The following is an 18,938-nucleotide window of genomic DNA, read 5'->3' on the forward strand; positions in this document are numbered from 1 at the left end:
GGTGGTCATCCAGTGCAGTGGAATTTAGAGCAACCCAATGCATTTTCATACAGGCTCATAATTGTTATTTAGTAGCCTCAGGCCACAGTTCTTCTATGCAGCTCAATGAATATGATCATAATGAATATATGTGAGCATATGCCTGTGGTCACTGTGGTCATTAACACTGTATAGAAAAAATATGGCAGAATGAACACCCCTGTTATAACCTACAGTAATATGTGTGACATACAGTACTTCATAATCAGTAGCCATAAGTCGGTGTTCTTTGCCATTTTGGTTTGTCCTTGGATGAGAACCTCTGGTCTAGTGGTTAGCGATAGGCTTCCAAACACCAGGGCCTGCCACCACTGTGCCCCCTGAACAAGGCACAAGACTGTGATTAGTCCACTTTAAGTTGCTCTGGTCATCAACTAAATAATGTAACTAAATGATGTGAATGTTAATACTGTAAAAGGGAAGCTGATTGAAGTGGTTGAATGTATGCACGAGGATGCGTACAGTAAGTGAATGTGTGACAGTATACACATATCTATGCTGATGCTGATGCTGAGTGAATATGTGGCTGAATGAAAGTCCACTATAAAGTTCACCCGTAAGACATCTGTTAGTTGTTTATTAGGTTGTACATAGCTTAACTGTTTACAGCAATGATAAAACCTTTGCTTGATGTGCTGTGAGGGTCATTCTCTTCCATAATCAATTCTATGAACTTTTATTCTTTGTTTAGGTAATTCATTATAGCCTCCTACAAATCAATAGCCTCGCTGTGGTACACTAAAGTTTTATTGACCTGGCAACCACTTATCTTCACTCCCCACCATCTTTTTCTCCCTCTTTACCTCTCTCTCTCCCTCCCTCCCTCCCTCCCTCTCTCTCTCCTTCTCTCTCTCCCTTCCTCGCTCTCTCTCCCTCTCTCTGTCCCTCTCCCTATTCTCTCTCCACCTCCATTCTTTCTCTCTCTCTCCTGCTCTCTCTCTCTCCTGCTCTGTCTCTCTCTCTCTGTCCCTCTCCCCATTCTCTCTCTACCTCCATTCTCTCTCTCTCTCTCTCTCCCTCTCTCTCTTCCTCTGTCCATCTCTTCCTCCCTCTGTCCAGGCCAGTAACAACGCGGCAGTGCTGGACAAGAGGCAGCGCGTGCTGGAGAAGCAGCTGGCCGACTGGCGTCAGAAGTGCGAGGAGCTGAGCCAGGAGGTGGAGGCGTGCCAGAAGGACGGCCGGCAGCACGCCACCGAGCTCTTCAAGCTCAAGACGGCCCACGAGGAGACGCTGGAGCAGGCCGAGGCGCTCCGCCGCGAGAACAAGGCCTACCAGGGTGAGACCCGCAGGAGAGAGAGAGAGGGAGGGAGGGAAGGAGAGAGAGAGAGAGAGAGAGAGCGAGAGAGAGGGAGGGAGGGAGAGAGGGAGAGAGAGAGAGAGGGAGGGAGAGAGGGAGGGAGAGAGAGAGAGAGAGAGGGAGAGAGAGAGGGAGAGAGAGAGAGGGAGGGAGAGAGAGAGAAAGAGAGAGAGAGGGAGAGAGAGGGAGAGAGAGAAAATGAGAAAATGTGTCTTCTGGTGTGTAAACATACTGTAGAAGTTCTATGACCATTGAAGCACTGTGTCAGATAACAGGAAATAGAAACGGAATATATTTTATGGTTGTGTATTTTGGAGAAATTACCATTTTCTTATCTTCCAGACTCCCACATGCAATATGTGAGGTAGCCGTGTAGAACTATCTCCAGAAACCTCCCTGTAGTCTTACTCGAAAGCAAAATGTTTGTTCAAATATTAGCCCTTTTCCCAGATGTAGTCTGGCAGACAGGCATTTGAAATTCTACATTGGCAGTGCAGCACTGTGTTTGCCTGATTTGTCTCTCATGCGTATCGTGTGGTGTGTGTGTGTGTGAGTGTGTGTGTGTGTGTGTGTGTTTGTGTGTGTGTGTGTGCGTGTGTGTGTGTGTGTGGTGTGTGTGTGTGTGTGTGTGGCTCCATCAGAGGAGATCACTGACCTGACTGACCAGCTGTCTGACGGGGGGAAGAGTGTCCACGAGCTGCAGAAGATGAAGAAGAAGCTGGAGATGGAGAAGGAGGAGCTGCAGGGCTCCCTGGAGGAGTCGGAGGCCGCGCTGGAGGTACGAGTCCAGTCCGCGCTGGACGTCCACTTACCAGGGCTGACCTCTCTGTCCACCGCCTCTCTCCTTCACTCTGGTCTGTTTACTTTGCACTTTCTCTTCTCTTTCTCTTCCTTCTGTGTATCCCTTGTTCCTATAGGGTTGGTCCTCTCTGCCCCTTACTCTCTCTCCCTCTCTCTCTCTGTGTGTGTCTCTCTCTTTCTCTGTCTGCCTCTCTCTCTTTGTCTCTCTCTCTTTGTCTCTCTCTCTCTCCTTCTCTCTCTCTCCCTCACACACACTGTCTGAGCCACCTGACTCAAGGGCAGGGACCTTCATGCGAGGACCATGAGCCTCACGGATGGGGAGACCACACTGAATGTGACTATGTTAACAAAAGTCATTTATTACATAAATGAACTGGTAAGAAACATCAGTGAGCGAGAGGCAAACCAAGTATGTAGTCAGCATGTGAACATGTATGTAGTGCAAGTCAGCATGTGAACATGTGGTGCAAGTCAGCATGTGAACATGTATGTGGTGCAAGTCATGTATGCAAAAAGCAAAGAAAATCGAGTGAGTGTCGTCAGTCCCATGTAGTGCAGAAATAAGCCCAGGCTTCGTCGTTAGTCTCCAATCAGCAACCGACCTCAGAATGACACATCGCCACCTATAGGCCAATGGAGGCAAAGACACAGAGAAGTATTCAGCACAGCCTGTCACAATACACACACACACACACACACACACACACACACACACACACACACACACACACACACACACACACACATGTATGTACACACACAGCCAAACACACACACACAGACACTTTCTCTTCAACCTATAGATCATCGCAGGAGAGTTGTCTCCTAACTGTATTTGTCAGCCCCCCTCAGACATTATACAACAGCACACATAGTGAACGCCATACATCACCCTCTCAGAGTCCCCAGCAGCTCCGCGCCGTCATCTCCTCCGCTAGGTGTTTGCCTTCTGGAGGGGGGTCGGGACGATCTTTCACCGGGGCCCCGGGAAGGCTGGCTGCCGGCTGAGTGATGCTACGGAGCAGAGCAGGGGGAGAAAGCGCTGTTGGGCAGAGCACTAAATTAGCGGGGGCCAATTGGTCTGGGAGATCACGGGCCGCTGATAAGATCGCATCTCTTAGCGCTGGTGCCTGCCGAGATGGACGGCTCGCCTCAGGGCCTGAGGGGGGAGAAGCACTGATATGCTGCATGACAAGGACAGAGAGGAGGCTCTGTCTGTGTGTGTGTGTGTGTGTGTGTGTGTGTGTGTGTGTGTGAGGGGGGGGGGGGGTGTCTGTCTCTCTCTCTTTCTCTCTCTCTCTCTCTCTCTCTGTTTGTGTTTTGTTTTTGTATGTGAGAGAGAGAGAGAGGGAGAGAGAGAAACAGAGAAAGAATGTGTGGGTGTGGGTGTCTGTCTGTCTGTGTCTGTGTGTCTGTGTGTGTTTATTTGTGTGTGTGTGTTTGTGTGTGTGTGTGTGTGTGTGTGTGTGTGTGTGTGTGCTTGTGAAAGGAGGTGGACAGAAAATAGAAAATGGAGGATCAACAATGAAAGACAGAAAACTATGAAGTATGTGCGAAGGGAAAAATGATTCCCAAAATAGAAATGAAGATTGATGTAGACACCAGGATGAAATAACAGAACATAAATATAGATAAATAGATAGATAGATATAATAATAATAGATAATAAATACAGAAAATAAAGACAAAAAAATATAGTCAGAAAGACAGAGAGAGTGAGAGAGAAAAGAGAGAGAGAGAGAGAGAGCGCGAGAGGGAGAGAGAAAAAGAGAGAAAGAGAGAGAGCCCATTAGTTCTGCTCCAGTGGGCCACGTCTTCTCCATCCAGAGGGCTGTCTTTCATCAGCCACTCGGTGACATCTTACCCACTGTGTGTACACACTGCACCACAGGCCCATCAGGCCCATCCATCTCTGCTCTGCTCTCAAGTCTCAAGTGCAGAGACTTTGTTCTCACCTTCCCCACAGACTGAACCACTTCACAGGGTACATACTGTAGATGTGGCAGGAGTCATGATAGAAATATGTGTGTGTATGTGTGTGTGTGTGCGTGTGTGTGTGTGTGTGTGTGTGTGTGTGGTGGTTTGGAGTGTGTAGGAAGTTTGTGCATGGTAGAGGTCTTAACTTGCACCAGCAGACCAGCAGACAGCTGCAGTCTATGATGGCTGTCATTGAGGATCGTGGTTGTGATCGTGGCTCTAACCAACTTAATCATCCCCTTTTGTTTGACTTTGTGGGTTACTCGATTTACTCATTTAGTCATTGGCACCTCACCACAGGCTCTTGGTGGAGAAGCATGATTTCATAAAAGATAAATAAAATTAAAAAAAAAAAACAGCACACATTCTGACACATCTCAAACAGTGAAATAAGTGTAGACTTTGTTACTACGACCGTAGCTGCTCTATGCCGACGTTTTGCTGATCTATGATGACAGGACTGACTCCTCTCTTCTCCACCCCTTCCCACCACCAGGCGGAGGAGACCAAGGTGCTGCGTCTGCAGGTGGAGCTGTCTCAGGTCAAAGGGGACATGGAGCGCCGGATGCAGGAGAAGGAGGAGGAGTTTGAGGCCACCAGGTACTAGCGTTCTCATCAGATCTCTTCTATTTACTTTTCTCTCATTTTATGATAACTAAAATGGTTGAGAGCATATCCTGTTACACTGTTCACCAGAGTCACAGCTAAATAGGATGGGTGTGTTTGAGCTCGTGGCTGTCTTGAGCATTTTGCTGCCACTCATTTTCATTTTAGGAAAAGTTATTTTATTTTCCTTTCACTGACTACTAAATTGGGATATTGTTTCCTATCTACTGAAATAACCCTGACATGATCGCTACTCTTTCCTTTCTGCCACAATTCCTAACGTATGCTTAACAAACACTTTCCTGGTAAGTGCTCTGCATGTGTCTCTCTCTGCGTTCTCTTTACTTTGAGTGCTTTCTGTTCATGCACACCTTGAATCGAACAAAAAAAAAACAGTTGCATGAAATATATCTTTTAATTGTTTTACAATATGCTCAGTAAAATTGAACATCCTGTATCTCTCTATTTATTCTAGAAAGAGCCACCAGAGGGCGCTTGAGTCCCTGCAAGCCAGTCTGGACGTGGAGGTGAAAGGTCGCACTGAGGGAGCACGCCTGAAGAAGAAGATGGAGGCCGACCTGAATGACCTGGAGCTTCAGGTGGACCTCCTCAACAAGAACAACACCGAGCTGATGAAGACCGTGAAGAAGATGCAGCAGCAAGTCAAGGTTGGGATCCAGCCTCTCCCATTGGATTTTAATTTGAGAATCAACTGTCTCCTTATTGACTAATGAGTCAATGTTTATGTTGTAAAAGAAACATGTCTCCTAGCACTTGTAGGCTCCTCGTGTCTGCTTCATACCAGGGCACAGTATTATTCATGGCTGTGATTTCGCTCCAAAATTTGAACTCCTGAAATACAAAACAACTAAGAAGTTAACTTTTTTTAATGTATTTTTTGTATTTAAAAAAAAAAAAAAAAATGTTCTTGATTCATTTAAGGAGTGGACAGAAAAGGGAATTCATGGGAAAAGTGAAGGGAAAGGAAGAAAAAGAAAATGTATTCCATAAATCTAACGTAACGTAACCTAACCACACCTCCCCTCTCCTCTGCTCCCTCTCCTGCAGGACCTGCAGGCTCAGCTGGAGGAGGAGGTGCGTCAGCAGGAGGAGGCGCGGGAGGAGCGGGCCCTGCTGGAGCGCCGCTGCACCCTGCTGGCCAGCGAGAGCGAGGAGAGCCGCGTGGCGCTGGAGGCGGCCGAACGTGCCCGCAAGGCTCTGGAGACAGAGCTGCAGGAGAGCTCTGACAAGTTCAACGAGCTCAACAACCAGGTGACCCTGACGCTGCAGAATCACACCAGTTTACAGTTTGGCACCACAAAAACATCTAGGATTTCTCTTTCTCACTCTCTCTTTCTCAAATCTATTAAAATGGTGCTTTATTGGCATGAATGAATGATGCCATTGTCACCGGCTTGACATATTAGGCTATAGAATTTACATTTTATATTATTATATAGTATATGAGTGTATTTTTTTTTTGCAAGTTGTAGTGTGAATGGGGGAGTGGCAACAGAACAAACAAACAACACTGAATGTCTCACTCTTTCTCTTTCTCTCCCTCACACACATACCGGTACGCACACACAAACAAACACGCATACATGCACACATACACACACACACACACACGCACACACACACACACACACACACGCACACACGCACGCACACACACACACACACACACACACACACACACACATACACACTTACTCTCTCCCTCTCCTCCTGCGTGTAGCTCCAGGCGGCGTGCAGCGGCAAGCGGAAGCTGGAGGTGGACCTGCAGCAGCTGAGCCACGAGCACGAGGAGCTGCAGGGCGAGCTGAGGGGGGCCGGCGACAAGATCAAGAAGGCCAACTGCGAGGTGAGACGGACCGCACCGCTCACCATACGCATCACTGACGAGACTAACTGAGACATTAGGGTTATTGAGATTAATAGTGGACGTCTCATCTGTGAGATTAATGTGGACGTCTTGTAAAGTAAAGTTGCCTTGTCCACTCGTCTGACCACTGTGCCTATGTGCGGTAGGCGACGCGTGTGGCCGAGGAGCTGCGTCTGGAGCAGGAGCACACGCTGCACCTTGAGAGGGTGAAGAAGGGCCTGGAGGCCCAGATCAAGGACATGACTACCCGGCTGGACGAGGCCGAGCAGCTGGCCATGAAAGGGGGCAAGAAGTTCATCCAGAAACTGGAGGGCAAGGTAACAGGCACCAGTCAATAAGTCAGATGATGGATAGAAAGTTCCGGCTCTTCTTAGGATGAGGATACCACTTCATTTCATTAGCTCTGTTTTTATAGTATGTAGATGATTTTTTTTTTGACAATTATTTATTTTTGTTGACAATTATAATATTTTAGGACTGCTTGCCAATACACACAATTTAGTCCTTTCTTATTATTCACAGATATTCATATTATTAGTTCTCAAAGCTCCTCTCTTTGTCTTAAATGGCGAATTGTTACAACATCGTGAAACTATTTCAAATCTCTATTCTGTGTTTAGTTTTTATTCTTAGCACTTATAGTAAATGCAGGTTCATCATATCAGTGTGGATGCTTCCTGGGTAGTCATCCTATGACTTTGGTATTGTTGGCTACACGCTGCGCCAGTTTTGCCACCTGAGTCAGTGTCAGTGTCCATGCGCAGGTAAAGGAGCTGGAGCTGGAGCTGGAGACGGAGCAGAAGCGCCACGGCGAGACGGTCAAGACGCTACGCAAGAACGAGCGGCGCCTGAAGGAGCTGCTCTTCCAGTCGGAGGAGGACCAGAAGAACCAGCTGCGCATGCAGGAGCTGGTGGAGCGGCTGCAGATCAAGATGAAGACCTACAAGAGACAAGTGGAGGAGGCGGTAAATAAGAGTTTTGTTCATCCTTCGAACTCGGTTCCTCCTGTCATTGTGAAGCATAATTCACCAAGTATTGGATTGTTTAGCCACTAATTGGGAACGTGAGCTGGGTTAAGACCATCATGAGACAGGTTAGTTTTACTTTACTGATGATGTGTTGTTGCAGTGGCAATCCTACTCAGTACAAGATGAAACGCAGGCTCTTTTTAGCTTTGGCCTGCGTTTGGAACTTTCACTCATTCCAAACATAGTGCACTATGTAATGACAGCACTGTTGCACTGTGTAGTGAATGAGTAGTTATTTTGAACACAGCCTTAGTCCATGAAGGTTCAGAGTTTCAAGGGACTCACGATTGAAGCGGTTCCTCCGTGGACAGGTAGCGTAAATACAGTCCATCAAATGGGGAGAATGTCTCGGCCTTGTGAATGAAAGTCTAAACACTGTCTCTGTGGACACTAGGAGGAGCAGGCCAATGTGAACCTGGCCAAGTACAGGAAGACAGTGCATGAGCTGGACGATGCAGAGGAGCGGGCCGACATCGCTGAGTCCGCACTCACCAAGATCCGCACCAAGAACCGCGGCAGCTTCGGAAAGGGCTACTCATCCGTAAGTCTGAGAAAATCCTCTGCCACTGATTCTCTGTTCTGCAGGATAGGCAACATTATGTCTTCATTCTTCAGTCTTCATTTCTTGTTTTTTACACGTTCATATTATAGGTTACATAATGTTGTCATATGGTTAGTTTACATAAGCAAAAAAATAATAATACTTGAAAGTGTTGTAGTGTGTGTGTGGGGGGGGGGGGGGGTGGTGCTGTAATGCAAGCACCATCATCCCATAGCACATATGGGTCCAACACCCACACGGACTTCATGTCCAGCTTGAGGTCATTTCTCTGTCCCACTCTCCATCTCTCCTACTCATTTCCTATCTACTCACCACTGTCCTATCAATGGGTGGGTTTACATGGACAGTTTTTTCTGTCATTCCGATTAAATTATTCCGAATAAGACATTTGTGCCGTCTGTTTACATGGGGTAGGTTCTATTCCGATCAGGTGCTCTCAAGCGCTCTAGAATCTTTGATCGAAATATCTGTTGCAGCCTGAGAAGCTACAGTGGTCAACCCGACTGACCAGACTGACAACCGACTGGCTGTTCAATCGATTGAACGATTGATACTGTATACATGGCTGTTCACTCGGAATAAGAACGGAATACACCACCCTTTTCGTTACGATTCAAATTCTAATTCCGAGGTGTTTATGTGTGTCATTTTTATTCTGATTGAGCCATTATTCTGATTTTAATCGGAATAAAAGTGTCCATGTAAACCCAATCAATAAAGGCTCGAAATGCCAGGGAATGCTGTTTGACTGTAAACGTTCTCCTGGTCCTCTTCTGGGTTTGACCTCCACTTGTATCTGTCCATTGTAGGGATACAGCACCCCCTACCCTGGGATGGTGAGATCACCAAGCTCTGCAGGGTCAGAAGGCAGGGGTGAGAAGATCCTCAACGACGACGACGGTGAGTCGGTCAGCTCTCTCATCCCTGCCTATCTCAACTCCCTGAAGAAGCTCATGGTGGACTAGACGTCCAATGTCCCACCGCAAACCGTCTTAGACCAGCAAAGCAGTGAGCGCTCCGAGTGGGTGACTAATATTTCAATTACTTGCATGAGTGAAACAAATTCCAAAGTTTTTTTATGGAATGTCATAATTGTTCGTATTATAATGTTTTTTCTTACTTTGCAAGTAATTAGTACTGGTAATAGACCTCTGAAGTTTGCCTCCAAAAAGGACCCAAAGCTGCCATTTTTGCCCATATAAGGAGATTCATATCTCCTTCTATAGGCAAAGATGGTACCCAGATCTCCTTATATTGGCAAATATGGCACCCAGATCTCCTTATATAGGCAAAGATGGCAGCTTTGGGTCCCTTTTGTTGGCTCCATAGAACTTCAGAGGTCTATGGTTCGGAGGCACTATAATGTTGCCAAAAAATGTGCATGAAAACAGAAAACTTTGCCAAATAAATATTTTATAACAAATGATTCCTAAAGCATTATTACAAAGTATATAACTATGGCCACAAATCCTTTATTAGAACATTTATTAGAAATTATTAGATCTCCTACACTTATGTAAAAAATATATAAATTCTATGTATTTATATCAATTCAAATGTTATTCCAAAAAAATATTAAAGCTATGAAAGTTTACCGCACATTGAATTCCAAGTACATTCCATGTTGTCTGTATTATTCAAGATAAATGAACTATTAATGGACCTTAAAGCTTCAAATGTGACTTTAATGCTTTTGGGGTGTCAAGACATGAAATGTATCACAAAGTGGAAACTGTTCCACTAATGCCATTGCTTAAATGATGTATCAGTATTTTTTTTGTTTTTGTCATTCAAAAGTATATAAATAAAATATGCTCCTTAAATGATAAAATCTGCTTTTAGTGATTTATTTGGGATCTAGAGATTAATCTAGTTGCATGAATAAATATATCATACAACTGTCTAAGAATATTAACTAATTTACTAACTAAGAACTGTCTAACTATACTAACCAACTATAGCCTAGTTACTGTATATGCATGTGCAATTATGATGTGAACACTCATTAATACACTAAGAGGCAACACAGATGTGGTTTTAAGTTTGAATTTAATCATTGTGTCACCAGTATAAAGCAAAACCTGAATGCAGAACATTCTCTACTTGCTGTCTTTAAATGTACAGTTTCAAATGATATTATTGTTAAGTTTCTATCAGAATCAGTTTGCAGGTAAAACACTTTTGCACATCAATAGGCATCAACATGAAACAGCCACAAGTACAATGGCAAGACCTGGCATTAAGAACAAATCAAGCTGATGATTTTATTGACACAAAACAGAGAAGAAAGGGATCCAGTTAAATATCAGAAGTGAAAGAAAACAGTGTTATTTCATTCAGTATAAAAATAGGCATTGCGTAAAATAAAATCAATATATTATCTGTACCTCTTCAATTTTATACATCTTGTCTTTTCTCACCCCTGAACACACCGCTGAACCAACTGTTTCCTGTGACAAACTGTTTCTTATTACAGACTGTCAAACTAAATCTGAAATGAATTGATCACTGGGTTGGATGTTGAGGGGATTGTTAAAAAGTTGAACACTGAACATATTATTTGCCATGGCACTTCTCCTCTTCATGATGACTAGGAGAGGACCCTTGAGTCTGACATCACTGGAAGCCACGGAGTCAGTACTGAGAGTACAATGATCCTATGAGATGACTCAACGTCTCACCTACCAGACACAGACTCAATACTCTTGATTTAGTATCACAGTCAAATACTTCATCTCATATTCATTAAAGCTTTACTCACTGTAAACGCTATCACCCTGCTGTCGCTACAGTTCATTACTTCAGACTGAACAACAAAACATGTCACTACATTTTCTAATTTTGTAATCTTAGGGGTTTGACTGCATTTTGTTTCATTGTTTTCTATCATACTGATTTTCTCTTTTTTATGTTAGACAGAGAAACTTGAATAAGAAACCGGCAACTCATTGTTAGAGACATGACCATGGCAGAGAGTGCACTTAACCAGACATAAATTAAGACATCGAGATACTATATTTACAAAAGACAACCGTGAAAAGGGATGATTTCACACGCCAGAATACTGAATGCAACCATACAGTCATGTGATGTGCCATGACAGTACTCAAAACCAAAATCAAAAGCATGTCTTTATCTCAGGGAACACACAGAAATAAATGTAGGCCCAGCGTTTAAAGTGTAAAAAGGATGTTGCATAAACTGCAGTTTTGAAATGTCAATTTGAAGAGTTAACGTTAAACAATAAATGTATATCCAAGAGGGTTGTGAATGACACGGCAAAGACCTGTCCGTGGGCACCGACAAGCTACAGTGGCTAAACTGGTGCCATGATGCGGCAACAACAGATCAGTTCTTTTCCACAGTTGTTACCTTTGAATGACATATACACACATAGACCGATGCATCACAAGTGGCCAAAGTATTTTAAGACATACTGAAATGGAAAATGAGATGTTTAGAAGGCAATAACTCAATTTGGGAACTTCATATCATAACTGTGTTTGTGGCAGGCGTAAGGTAAGGTGACCTCTGAAGTGACTTGGCAAGCGGGGTGCATGATTCTTAAAAAATATTTCTGTTCACTTAATTTCAGTTTAGCAGCAGCTAGTAAGTTTGTAAGACTTTTGAATGAATAAGCAAAGTGTTACACTATCATTATATATGTATATATTCATAGCATCAGGAAAATAGTCTCTTAACCTTTTTCAATCCTCTAAGCTGTACAAAGACGCATAGTTGTTCGTATTTATATATTTAGAGCGTATCCGGATTTTGTAGCGTTCCTTCTTATTTGAGAGCAGTCCTTTCTTCTGAGTGGAATTCCTTGGATATGGTTGTGCCCAAAATGTTCCCTGTAGAACCCTCCAGTGCCTTGGGAACATCACAGTCTCAAAGAGGGGCGGGTAATCAAACACTTCAGCCAATAACACGTAATCGAACTTTGGCGGCAGAAGTGTTGGATTTGACCCTCCCACAGACCAGCACCTTCCACAAGCGGCTTTATCTCATCGTCCCGTAAATCATGCATCAGGAGAGTCTTCCACCGAGTTTATGTTCCAACAGTACACTTAAAGGCTCCTGCCTTCATAATGTGTGTGTGTGTGTGTGTGTGTGTGTGTGTGTGTGTGTGTGTGTGTGTGTGTGTGTGTGTGTGTGTAGGGGGGTCATATCTGCATGTCCACAGGTCGGACTTCTCCTGTCTTGTGCTCCTTCACCCACAGCTCTCGGTCTTTGGCTGGATCGACGCTTTGTAGCAGCTTGTCCACTGGCTCTATTGTCTGCATAAAGCACAAAAACAAGCACATGGGTGAGTGCAACAATGACAGCTATCACTATTACGGGCAAACGACAATAATCACTCTTTACAGGAAACTAAAGGTAAACTCTTGGGAAAGGTTGTTGACATTTGAGCTAAACAGACAATCAAATGCCCCCCTCCTCCCCTCAGAACCTACTGAAGCAACATGTTGATTGGCTGGAATAGTGTATGGTTCTGTCGAGGCCTCATCATTTCCCATTTAGAGAGCCAGGACTCAGGTGCACAAATACCAGAATTCAAAACTACATGGAGAGTTAGAGGATTGTGAGAATTTTGCAGAATTCAACAAAAAGTTAAAAGTATTTGACACTTTATCAAGGACTGCACCTTTGATCAGTCTCACTAATGTCAAATCATACCACAAGAAAGAGTTCAGCTGCCACCTAGTGGTGAATATATTAACATATTTAGATTGCGGTGGGAGGTATGGGGGAGCAAACAGTCCGTATCAAGCCATGCCTGCATTCCCTGAATTCACTAGAACTTGTCAGGAGTAGAGTTTTGCCTTTTCATCAGAAATAATAGTGTCTTGGTAATCAATCAGATAGACACACTCACAAGGTTTGGAATGCATTGTGGTACAAATTTTAGATAGTTCTCGAGGATTGTATTGAACTCATTATTATTTCTACCTGAAGTACAGGTGTAGCCCCTTCAAACCTTTATTGTTGTATCATATTGCGTAATATCCTGTCGATGATAATTGTGTATGAATATAGTGGTGACTATTGTAGATTGTTGAAGCTGCAGACTTACGCTTTGGTTGAACATATCCGTCTCGTGCCGCAATGTTGTGTACTGACACAGGTGCTGTCGGATCATCTCCACTCTCTCTACCTCCAGCCTCTCCAGTTCCTGTGGGACAGTGACATACAGGTCAAACTGTAGGGGTCAATTCCGTAAACACAGTAAACACAGAAAAGTGATAAAGTCTGAAATCTGCCCTGGTGGTAAAGACACAAAACAAGTGGAACAGCAGCAACACACACAATATGAGAACAAATGACGAATCCTTCTCTCGGATTTGTCATCCCATTTGAAGGGACAGTGTTGTGATTCACAGCCCTTTGTTTTCCAACAACAGATTCCAACTCTGTCATGTCAACGTCACCAAAATTCACGTCAAACTGTGAGCAGGAGCAGGAGGCTTTACAGACTGTCAGCTATGAGTAACAATAACACACAACTAACAAACAAACAATCAGATTACAATGTTAATGCAACTATTTTTTTTTTATCAACCAATCTTGACATTTTACTTGATTATACTAAAAATATTTGTTTTGTAAGAATTACTCTGCCACAGAACAGAGTGTAAAAGCAAACTTCAGAGGAGACTTCTCTTACCAAGCTCGTGGTGACCATCTCTTCAAACCATGTGGACTGAGACTGATTGTAAAGGTCCACACATTTCATCAGCTCATCTCCTGGAAGGACACAGTAGAGGAGGTTATCGTCTACCATTAATTCTGATGTTATTGTCATTTTCTTATCACCCACTAGGGGGCGATAATGACCAATGTTTGAACTAAACCACCTGATGCTCACTTTGAGTGATATCATTACCCACTACAGACAATCCCTAATGTCAACAACATTTTATGCTTTAGTCTAGGTTTTAGTGAAATATTTGGTTACAGTTAAAATCAGTATATAAACATAATGGACCATTCATGGGAAGCTATGACACCTACACCATAACAAATTGTATTTGTCTTTGAACGCAAGCCTGGCTGGAACCTACAGTGTGTCCCACCCAATACAATACAATACAATAATCCAGACCATTAGAAAACTAATGGGATAACTGTCCCCTCTGTTTTAGCAGATGTGCTTTTTCACACCTCCTCCGCTTCTCTGAGCTCACATACCACTCACAGCCGCTACTCAGCCAACTTCCTGCCTTGGCAGAGAACTCGGCACACAATACAAATGCACATACGTCTCCTAAACAATGCTAAGCAGGGCAAATGGTGCACAGCTGTTGCTTTCTTTCCTCCTCCTCCATTATTATTTAATGATAACAGATTAGTATTACTTTGCCTCCCCACACATTTAACGATACCCTGCTTGAGATTTTAGGTGTACAGGGACTGAAGCAGACAAGAAGAACAACAATTTCAACAGTTTATAGCGTAACATGAGAGAGTGTTTTGCACGGCAGGAGTAATGTTGCTCTGGTCACTTTCTCTGCGTGCAACAACTCCACTTGGTTCTCAAGGCTGCATCTGTTTACACTCCAGCGTCCCGTCTCCAGTGCTAACCCCTCAGCGCAAGGTGAGGTAATATGTCTGGCTGTAGCCTCCCCCATAGGCCACTCACACACCCCCACACCACCCTCCGCACAGCAACATGTGTTTGTGTTTCCAGACTCTCACACTCTCTCTCTCTCTCTCTCTCTCTCTCACTCACTCTCACTCTCTCTCTCTCTCTCTCTCTCTCTCTCTCTATGACTCCTTTTAACCCCCCTTCCTTCCCCCTCTCTCCCCCTCTCTTATTTCTCTTTCTCTCTCTCTTTCTCACACACTCTCTCTCTCCTTCTCCCCTTCTGCTGACCCCAGCTGGACATGCCCCCTGATTAAACCGCTCTCTGCCTGGGCCAGTGGGGCGGCCCCCGAGTGGGAGCCCTGGGGAGAGAGGCTGTACAGTCCAGCAGCGCTGTGAGAACGGCTGAGCGACTCAGGCCCAACTCCAGACCTTGGACTCATAAACACACGCACACACACACACACGCACACGCACTCACACACACACGCACGCACATGCACCCACACATACACACACGCACGCACGTGTGTGCACACATCCACACATACACACACACACATACACTCACGCACACTAACACACGCATGCACACACACACACACACACACAATAACACACGCATGCACACACACACACACACACACACAATCTCATACTAATGCTTACAGTTACCAGGGAGCCATAAATACACTGTGTCACGAATATGCACTTATGGTGGGATCGTTTGACTGAAAATTATTCTCCTCGCTGCCTGGTCAGATTTCTCTTCTTTGCGTGTGGTTCCGTTTCATTGAAAGCTTCACATGACAATCCTCTGTTGGCCGAGTAACGGATCCATGACTTGCTCTAGAACCCTCTCCCATAATAACAAGCCACTGAGAGACTTGCATTCAAGTGGGCCTTTTGAATGGGTATACCAGTTCAACAACTTTAAACGAACCTCAGTCTGAACCGACTGTGGTTCTTTTCGGAAACTTTCTTTGGGAACTCTCTTTTATCAGGTCAGCCTCAAGGATCCTAGCAGCTGATCTAAAGTTGTGCCAGCTCATATTACTCACAAAAAAAAAACCCATCAGATATTTTCCAGCCGGGTGAAATTCCGACATTCTGCCAACGCAGTAGCAACTCCTATAATTTTTCCCAAAGTGCAGCCAGTCAGTCTTCCGGTGCTATTTGTTATCTACAGCTCAGGTCGTGGTGCTCTACTGCCGATGACTCACCTGCTTGCGTGGATTTCCTGCGAGCTTTCTTAATGTCCTCCTCGATCTTGGAGCTCAGCTTGATTTCCAGCTGCTGGGTCTTGACTTCTAGATCTTTCTGTCGGTCTGCGAGGGCCTTTCGGGCCTGACACAAAAAAGAGAATAAGGACAATCCGTTTAATAACCACACTACTAATTCCTTTTATTTAGCTGGTGTTGATGTGGCTGGTCTCTCCGCTGGGACTCACACTCTGTGACGTGAGGGCCAAGTCAGGGTCGAGGACCCGGCTCGTGTTCAGGTCCAGTTTGGCCTGACCCACGGCAGACATGTGTTGGATCGCACGGCTCACATGGGCTTTAAAACGACGTCAAGTCCCCCCCCCCCCCCCGCGCCTTCACGCTCTACTACTTTAAATTAATCACGTTAGTCAGGCCGGTGTGTCACGCAATCTCCTTTCACACCTTCTGACCTCATTGGACAATTGTGTCATTTGTTAAGAGTGAAATGGCAATCCGGGTGATTACATGCTCGACGTCAAAGTCGTGGGTGTGTGGAGGGCACCTGAGCCGATCTGCTTATTTATAGAGCCAGTGGGGGGGCCCTCCTGAGACGCGAGATGGCCCACTGCTTTGGAACAACACCCTGGAATCTCAATAATTCATGTGAGGGGGGATTCTTGACATTCTAGAAGAGCAACCTGGGGAAGGGCAGAGTGCTCAGTCGCCAGGGTTACGGCTCTCTTTGAAATCTCAAATCGCTGAGAGGTGACTAGAACTGGAAATGCAAAAAAAAAAAAAAAAAAAAAAAACACCAGACTGACGTCAGGAGGCCTTCTTATAGAAGTTACCGAAGGGGCAAATGTTACCTTTTCGACGGCAGCGTAACGGCTGGCTAGCTGTTTTCTGAGGTCGGCGATGTGGTGGTCGAACTTCTTCATGTCCTTCTTGAAGTTGTCACGAAAGGTGAGGAAGGGCTTCTCCACCTCACTCTGCAGCTGAAATCAGAGAAGCCGAATTTATCTCTGACCGGAGTCACTGAAGCGTCTAAGCAGCTCCAGATTTTGGAAATAGATATAATAAGGAACACCTGGGAAATGTTTCCCGTCTGCAGCACCAGATGATTCTTAACCTAATTCTAGACGTTAATGTGAAGTATTTCACACTGTCTAGGAAATAATTCACATATTCCAAAAGAGATATTTGTATTGGGTTCATGCATTTTGAATTTCATTAACTTATCCAAATGAGTCATGGGGCTATCTGGAACCAAAAAAAAAAAACTGATCCAGCAGATTAAGAGGCCTAGTGTCTATGGAGAGTTTGTGTTGTAACTTAAGTGCCATTACCGCACAGCCTTGGATAACTGTGAGGATCTTCGTTTGCGCACACACACTGCCAGGGTCTACAGAGACAAGTGTGCTGCACACATCTGGTCCGACGTCTCCTTGTGTGTGTACATACTAACCATCCCCTCAACCTCCCCCAACACCCCCTCCTTTTCCCTTCGCCCAGCTGTGTTCCAGAACTTTCCTCTCGGCCAAGATAAACCTACACGTCTCATGGACAAGCAAACCGTCTCACGTGGTGGTGGCAGGAAGGCCTACAGGTTTTTCAGCACTGCTTAAATCAAATAAAATCTCAATTTCTCCATGTTATGCAGTGTGTGTAAAAGCTCACATGCACATAGTGAAATTTCACTGGCTATGCAAATGTATTTTTATCCCTGCTGTGGTGCAGAACATATTACTCGCTGCCATGACTACACATTTAATGTCCAATTCAAATTGCAATTTTAACAGCCATGACACCATTTATAGCTAAATGGAGAATTTCATCACATCTGTCTTAAAAATAGCTAGCTTTTTCACAGTGAAAATGACCAGACTATTGAATGAGCAGTCCACTTATAATAACAGCAAAATGTTATCATTTGCCTATTTGCATCACAAAAGGCTACTTCACTCAACACCACCCATGTTAAGTGAGTGGGTTCTAATAAAAACATATAGAGGACACAATCAAGGAGACATAGTGCACACTAATTAGTGTTCAAGGAGAGGAGAGAGAATAAATATGAAGTGGGGTCCTCTAATCCCCAATCTACACTCCCAACCCTCCCCCCCCCCTCCCTCCACTCCCTTATCCTTTCTCTAACTTAGCGCCTGCTCACCTTGGAGGAGAACTTGAGGTGAACTTCGGCCTCGTCGGCCAGGCTCTTCTTCAGCTGGGCCCAGGCCTCTCCCAGAGTGCTGCAGAAGACAGATAGGGGCTTAGCGTAAGAACCTCTTCCCTCTGGAGGGGAGCCTATCAGAGGGCAGCGCAAGGTCAGCCTGCTCGCTGGCTGCCTGGACGCCCCCGCACCACTGTACTGCGAGGAGGCTACGCGGTGGACTTGAGAAGTGGACTTATTCAACACAGTGTGAAGAGGGGAATGGTGTGGGTGAGTGTTTTTTTTTAAAGACCTATGAGGGTTGTATAACTGACCCCCCCCCCCCCCTCCCTCTAGTGGAGGCATTGGACTCCCTCACAGAACACATTTCAGGAAATTCATTTTCATTCAGGAAATGATGATTCAGAAAATGCATTCATCTTTAGATGGATAGATGGCTAGAAAGTATTCATAAAGCTTCACAATGATTGACTTAATTCTATATGTACCTATTTATGGTCACGGCTACACAGCCTTATGATGTTATTGTATAGTCCTTTACATCTTCAAATTTTAGAATGGGTCACAGTTTAAGTGTTTAACCAAAAAAGTCTTCTAAATAAAGATGGATTGTTGTGGCCTTGCTCTCACAGTGATGAGTCAATCCTTAACCTCAGGACCCTACTGCACAGATTGGCTCTTCTTGCTGGGCTAGGCATAAACAGTCACTAAGTGACCACGCAGTGACTGGACATAGACAGTGGCACAGACATCACGGTCCACCTCGCACACTTGTGATCTAT

The 18,938-nt window shown here is 44.7% G+C and overlaps 2 protein-coding genes across 4 annotated transcripts in view; one reads left to right on the plus strand and one right to left on the minus strand.

Annotated features, from left to right (window-relative positions):
- The window catches only part of LOC121700483 (myosin-16), a 39,989-nt gene extending 29,974 nt beyond the window's left edge, over positions 1–10,015 (plus strand). The window contains exons 14-23 of the mRNA XM_042083451.1: positions 1,099–1,315; positions 1,978–2,114; positions 4,611–4,714; positions 5,196–5,388; positions 5,789–5,992; positions 6,462–6,587; positions 6,755–6,925; positions 7,373–7,573; positions 8,031–8,177; positions 9,008–10,015. Of these exons, the coding sequence (XP_041939385.1) occupies positions 1,099–1,315; positions 1,978–2,114; positions 4,611–4,714; positions 5,196–5,388; positions 5,789–5,992; positions 6,462–6,587; positions 6,755–6,925; positions 7,373–7,573; positions 8,031–8,177; positions 9,008–9,163 (1,656 nt within the window). The 3' untranslated portion in view covers positions 9,164–10,015. The remainder of the gene's footprint in view (positions 1–1,098; positions 1,316–1,977; positions 2,115–4,610; positions 4,715–5,195; positions 5,389–5,788; positions 5,993–6,461; positions 6,588–6,754; positions 6,926–7,372; positions 7,574–8,030; positions 8,178–9,007) is intronic.
- A 215-nt stretch (positions 10,016–10,230) lies between these two features.
- gas7b (growth arrest-specific 7b) overlaps positions 10,231–18,938 on the minus strand; it is a 43,746-nt gene continuing 35,038 nt past the window's right edge. For all 3 annotated transcript variants that reach the window (XM_042082880.1, XM_042082879.1, XM_042082883.1), the window contains 6 exons: positions 18,157–18,235; positions 16,853–16,981; positions 16,008–16,131; positions 13,867–13,946; positions 13,276–13,374; positions 10,231–12,478 (listed from right to left, as the gene is read on the minus strand). In XM_042082880.1, the coding sequence (XP_041938814.1) occupies positions 12,365–12,478; positions 13,276–13,374; positions 13,867–13,946; positions 16,008–16,131; positions 16,853–16,981; positions 18,157–18,235 (625 nt within the window). In that variant the 3' untranslated portion in view covers positions 10,231–12,364. The remainder of the gene's footprint in view (positions 12,479–13,275; positions 13,375–13,866; positions 13,947–16,007; positions 16,132–16,852; positions 16,982–18,156; positions 18,236–18,938) is intronic.

This window comes from Alosa sapidissima, chromosome 24, assembly GCF_018492685.1.
Source record: "Alosa sapidissima isolate fAloSap1 chromosome 24, fAloSap1.pri, whole genome shotgun sequence".
NCBI lineage: Eukaryota > Metazoa > Chordata > Actinopteri > Clupeiformes > Clupeidae > Alosa > Alosa sapidissima.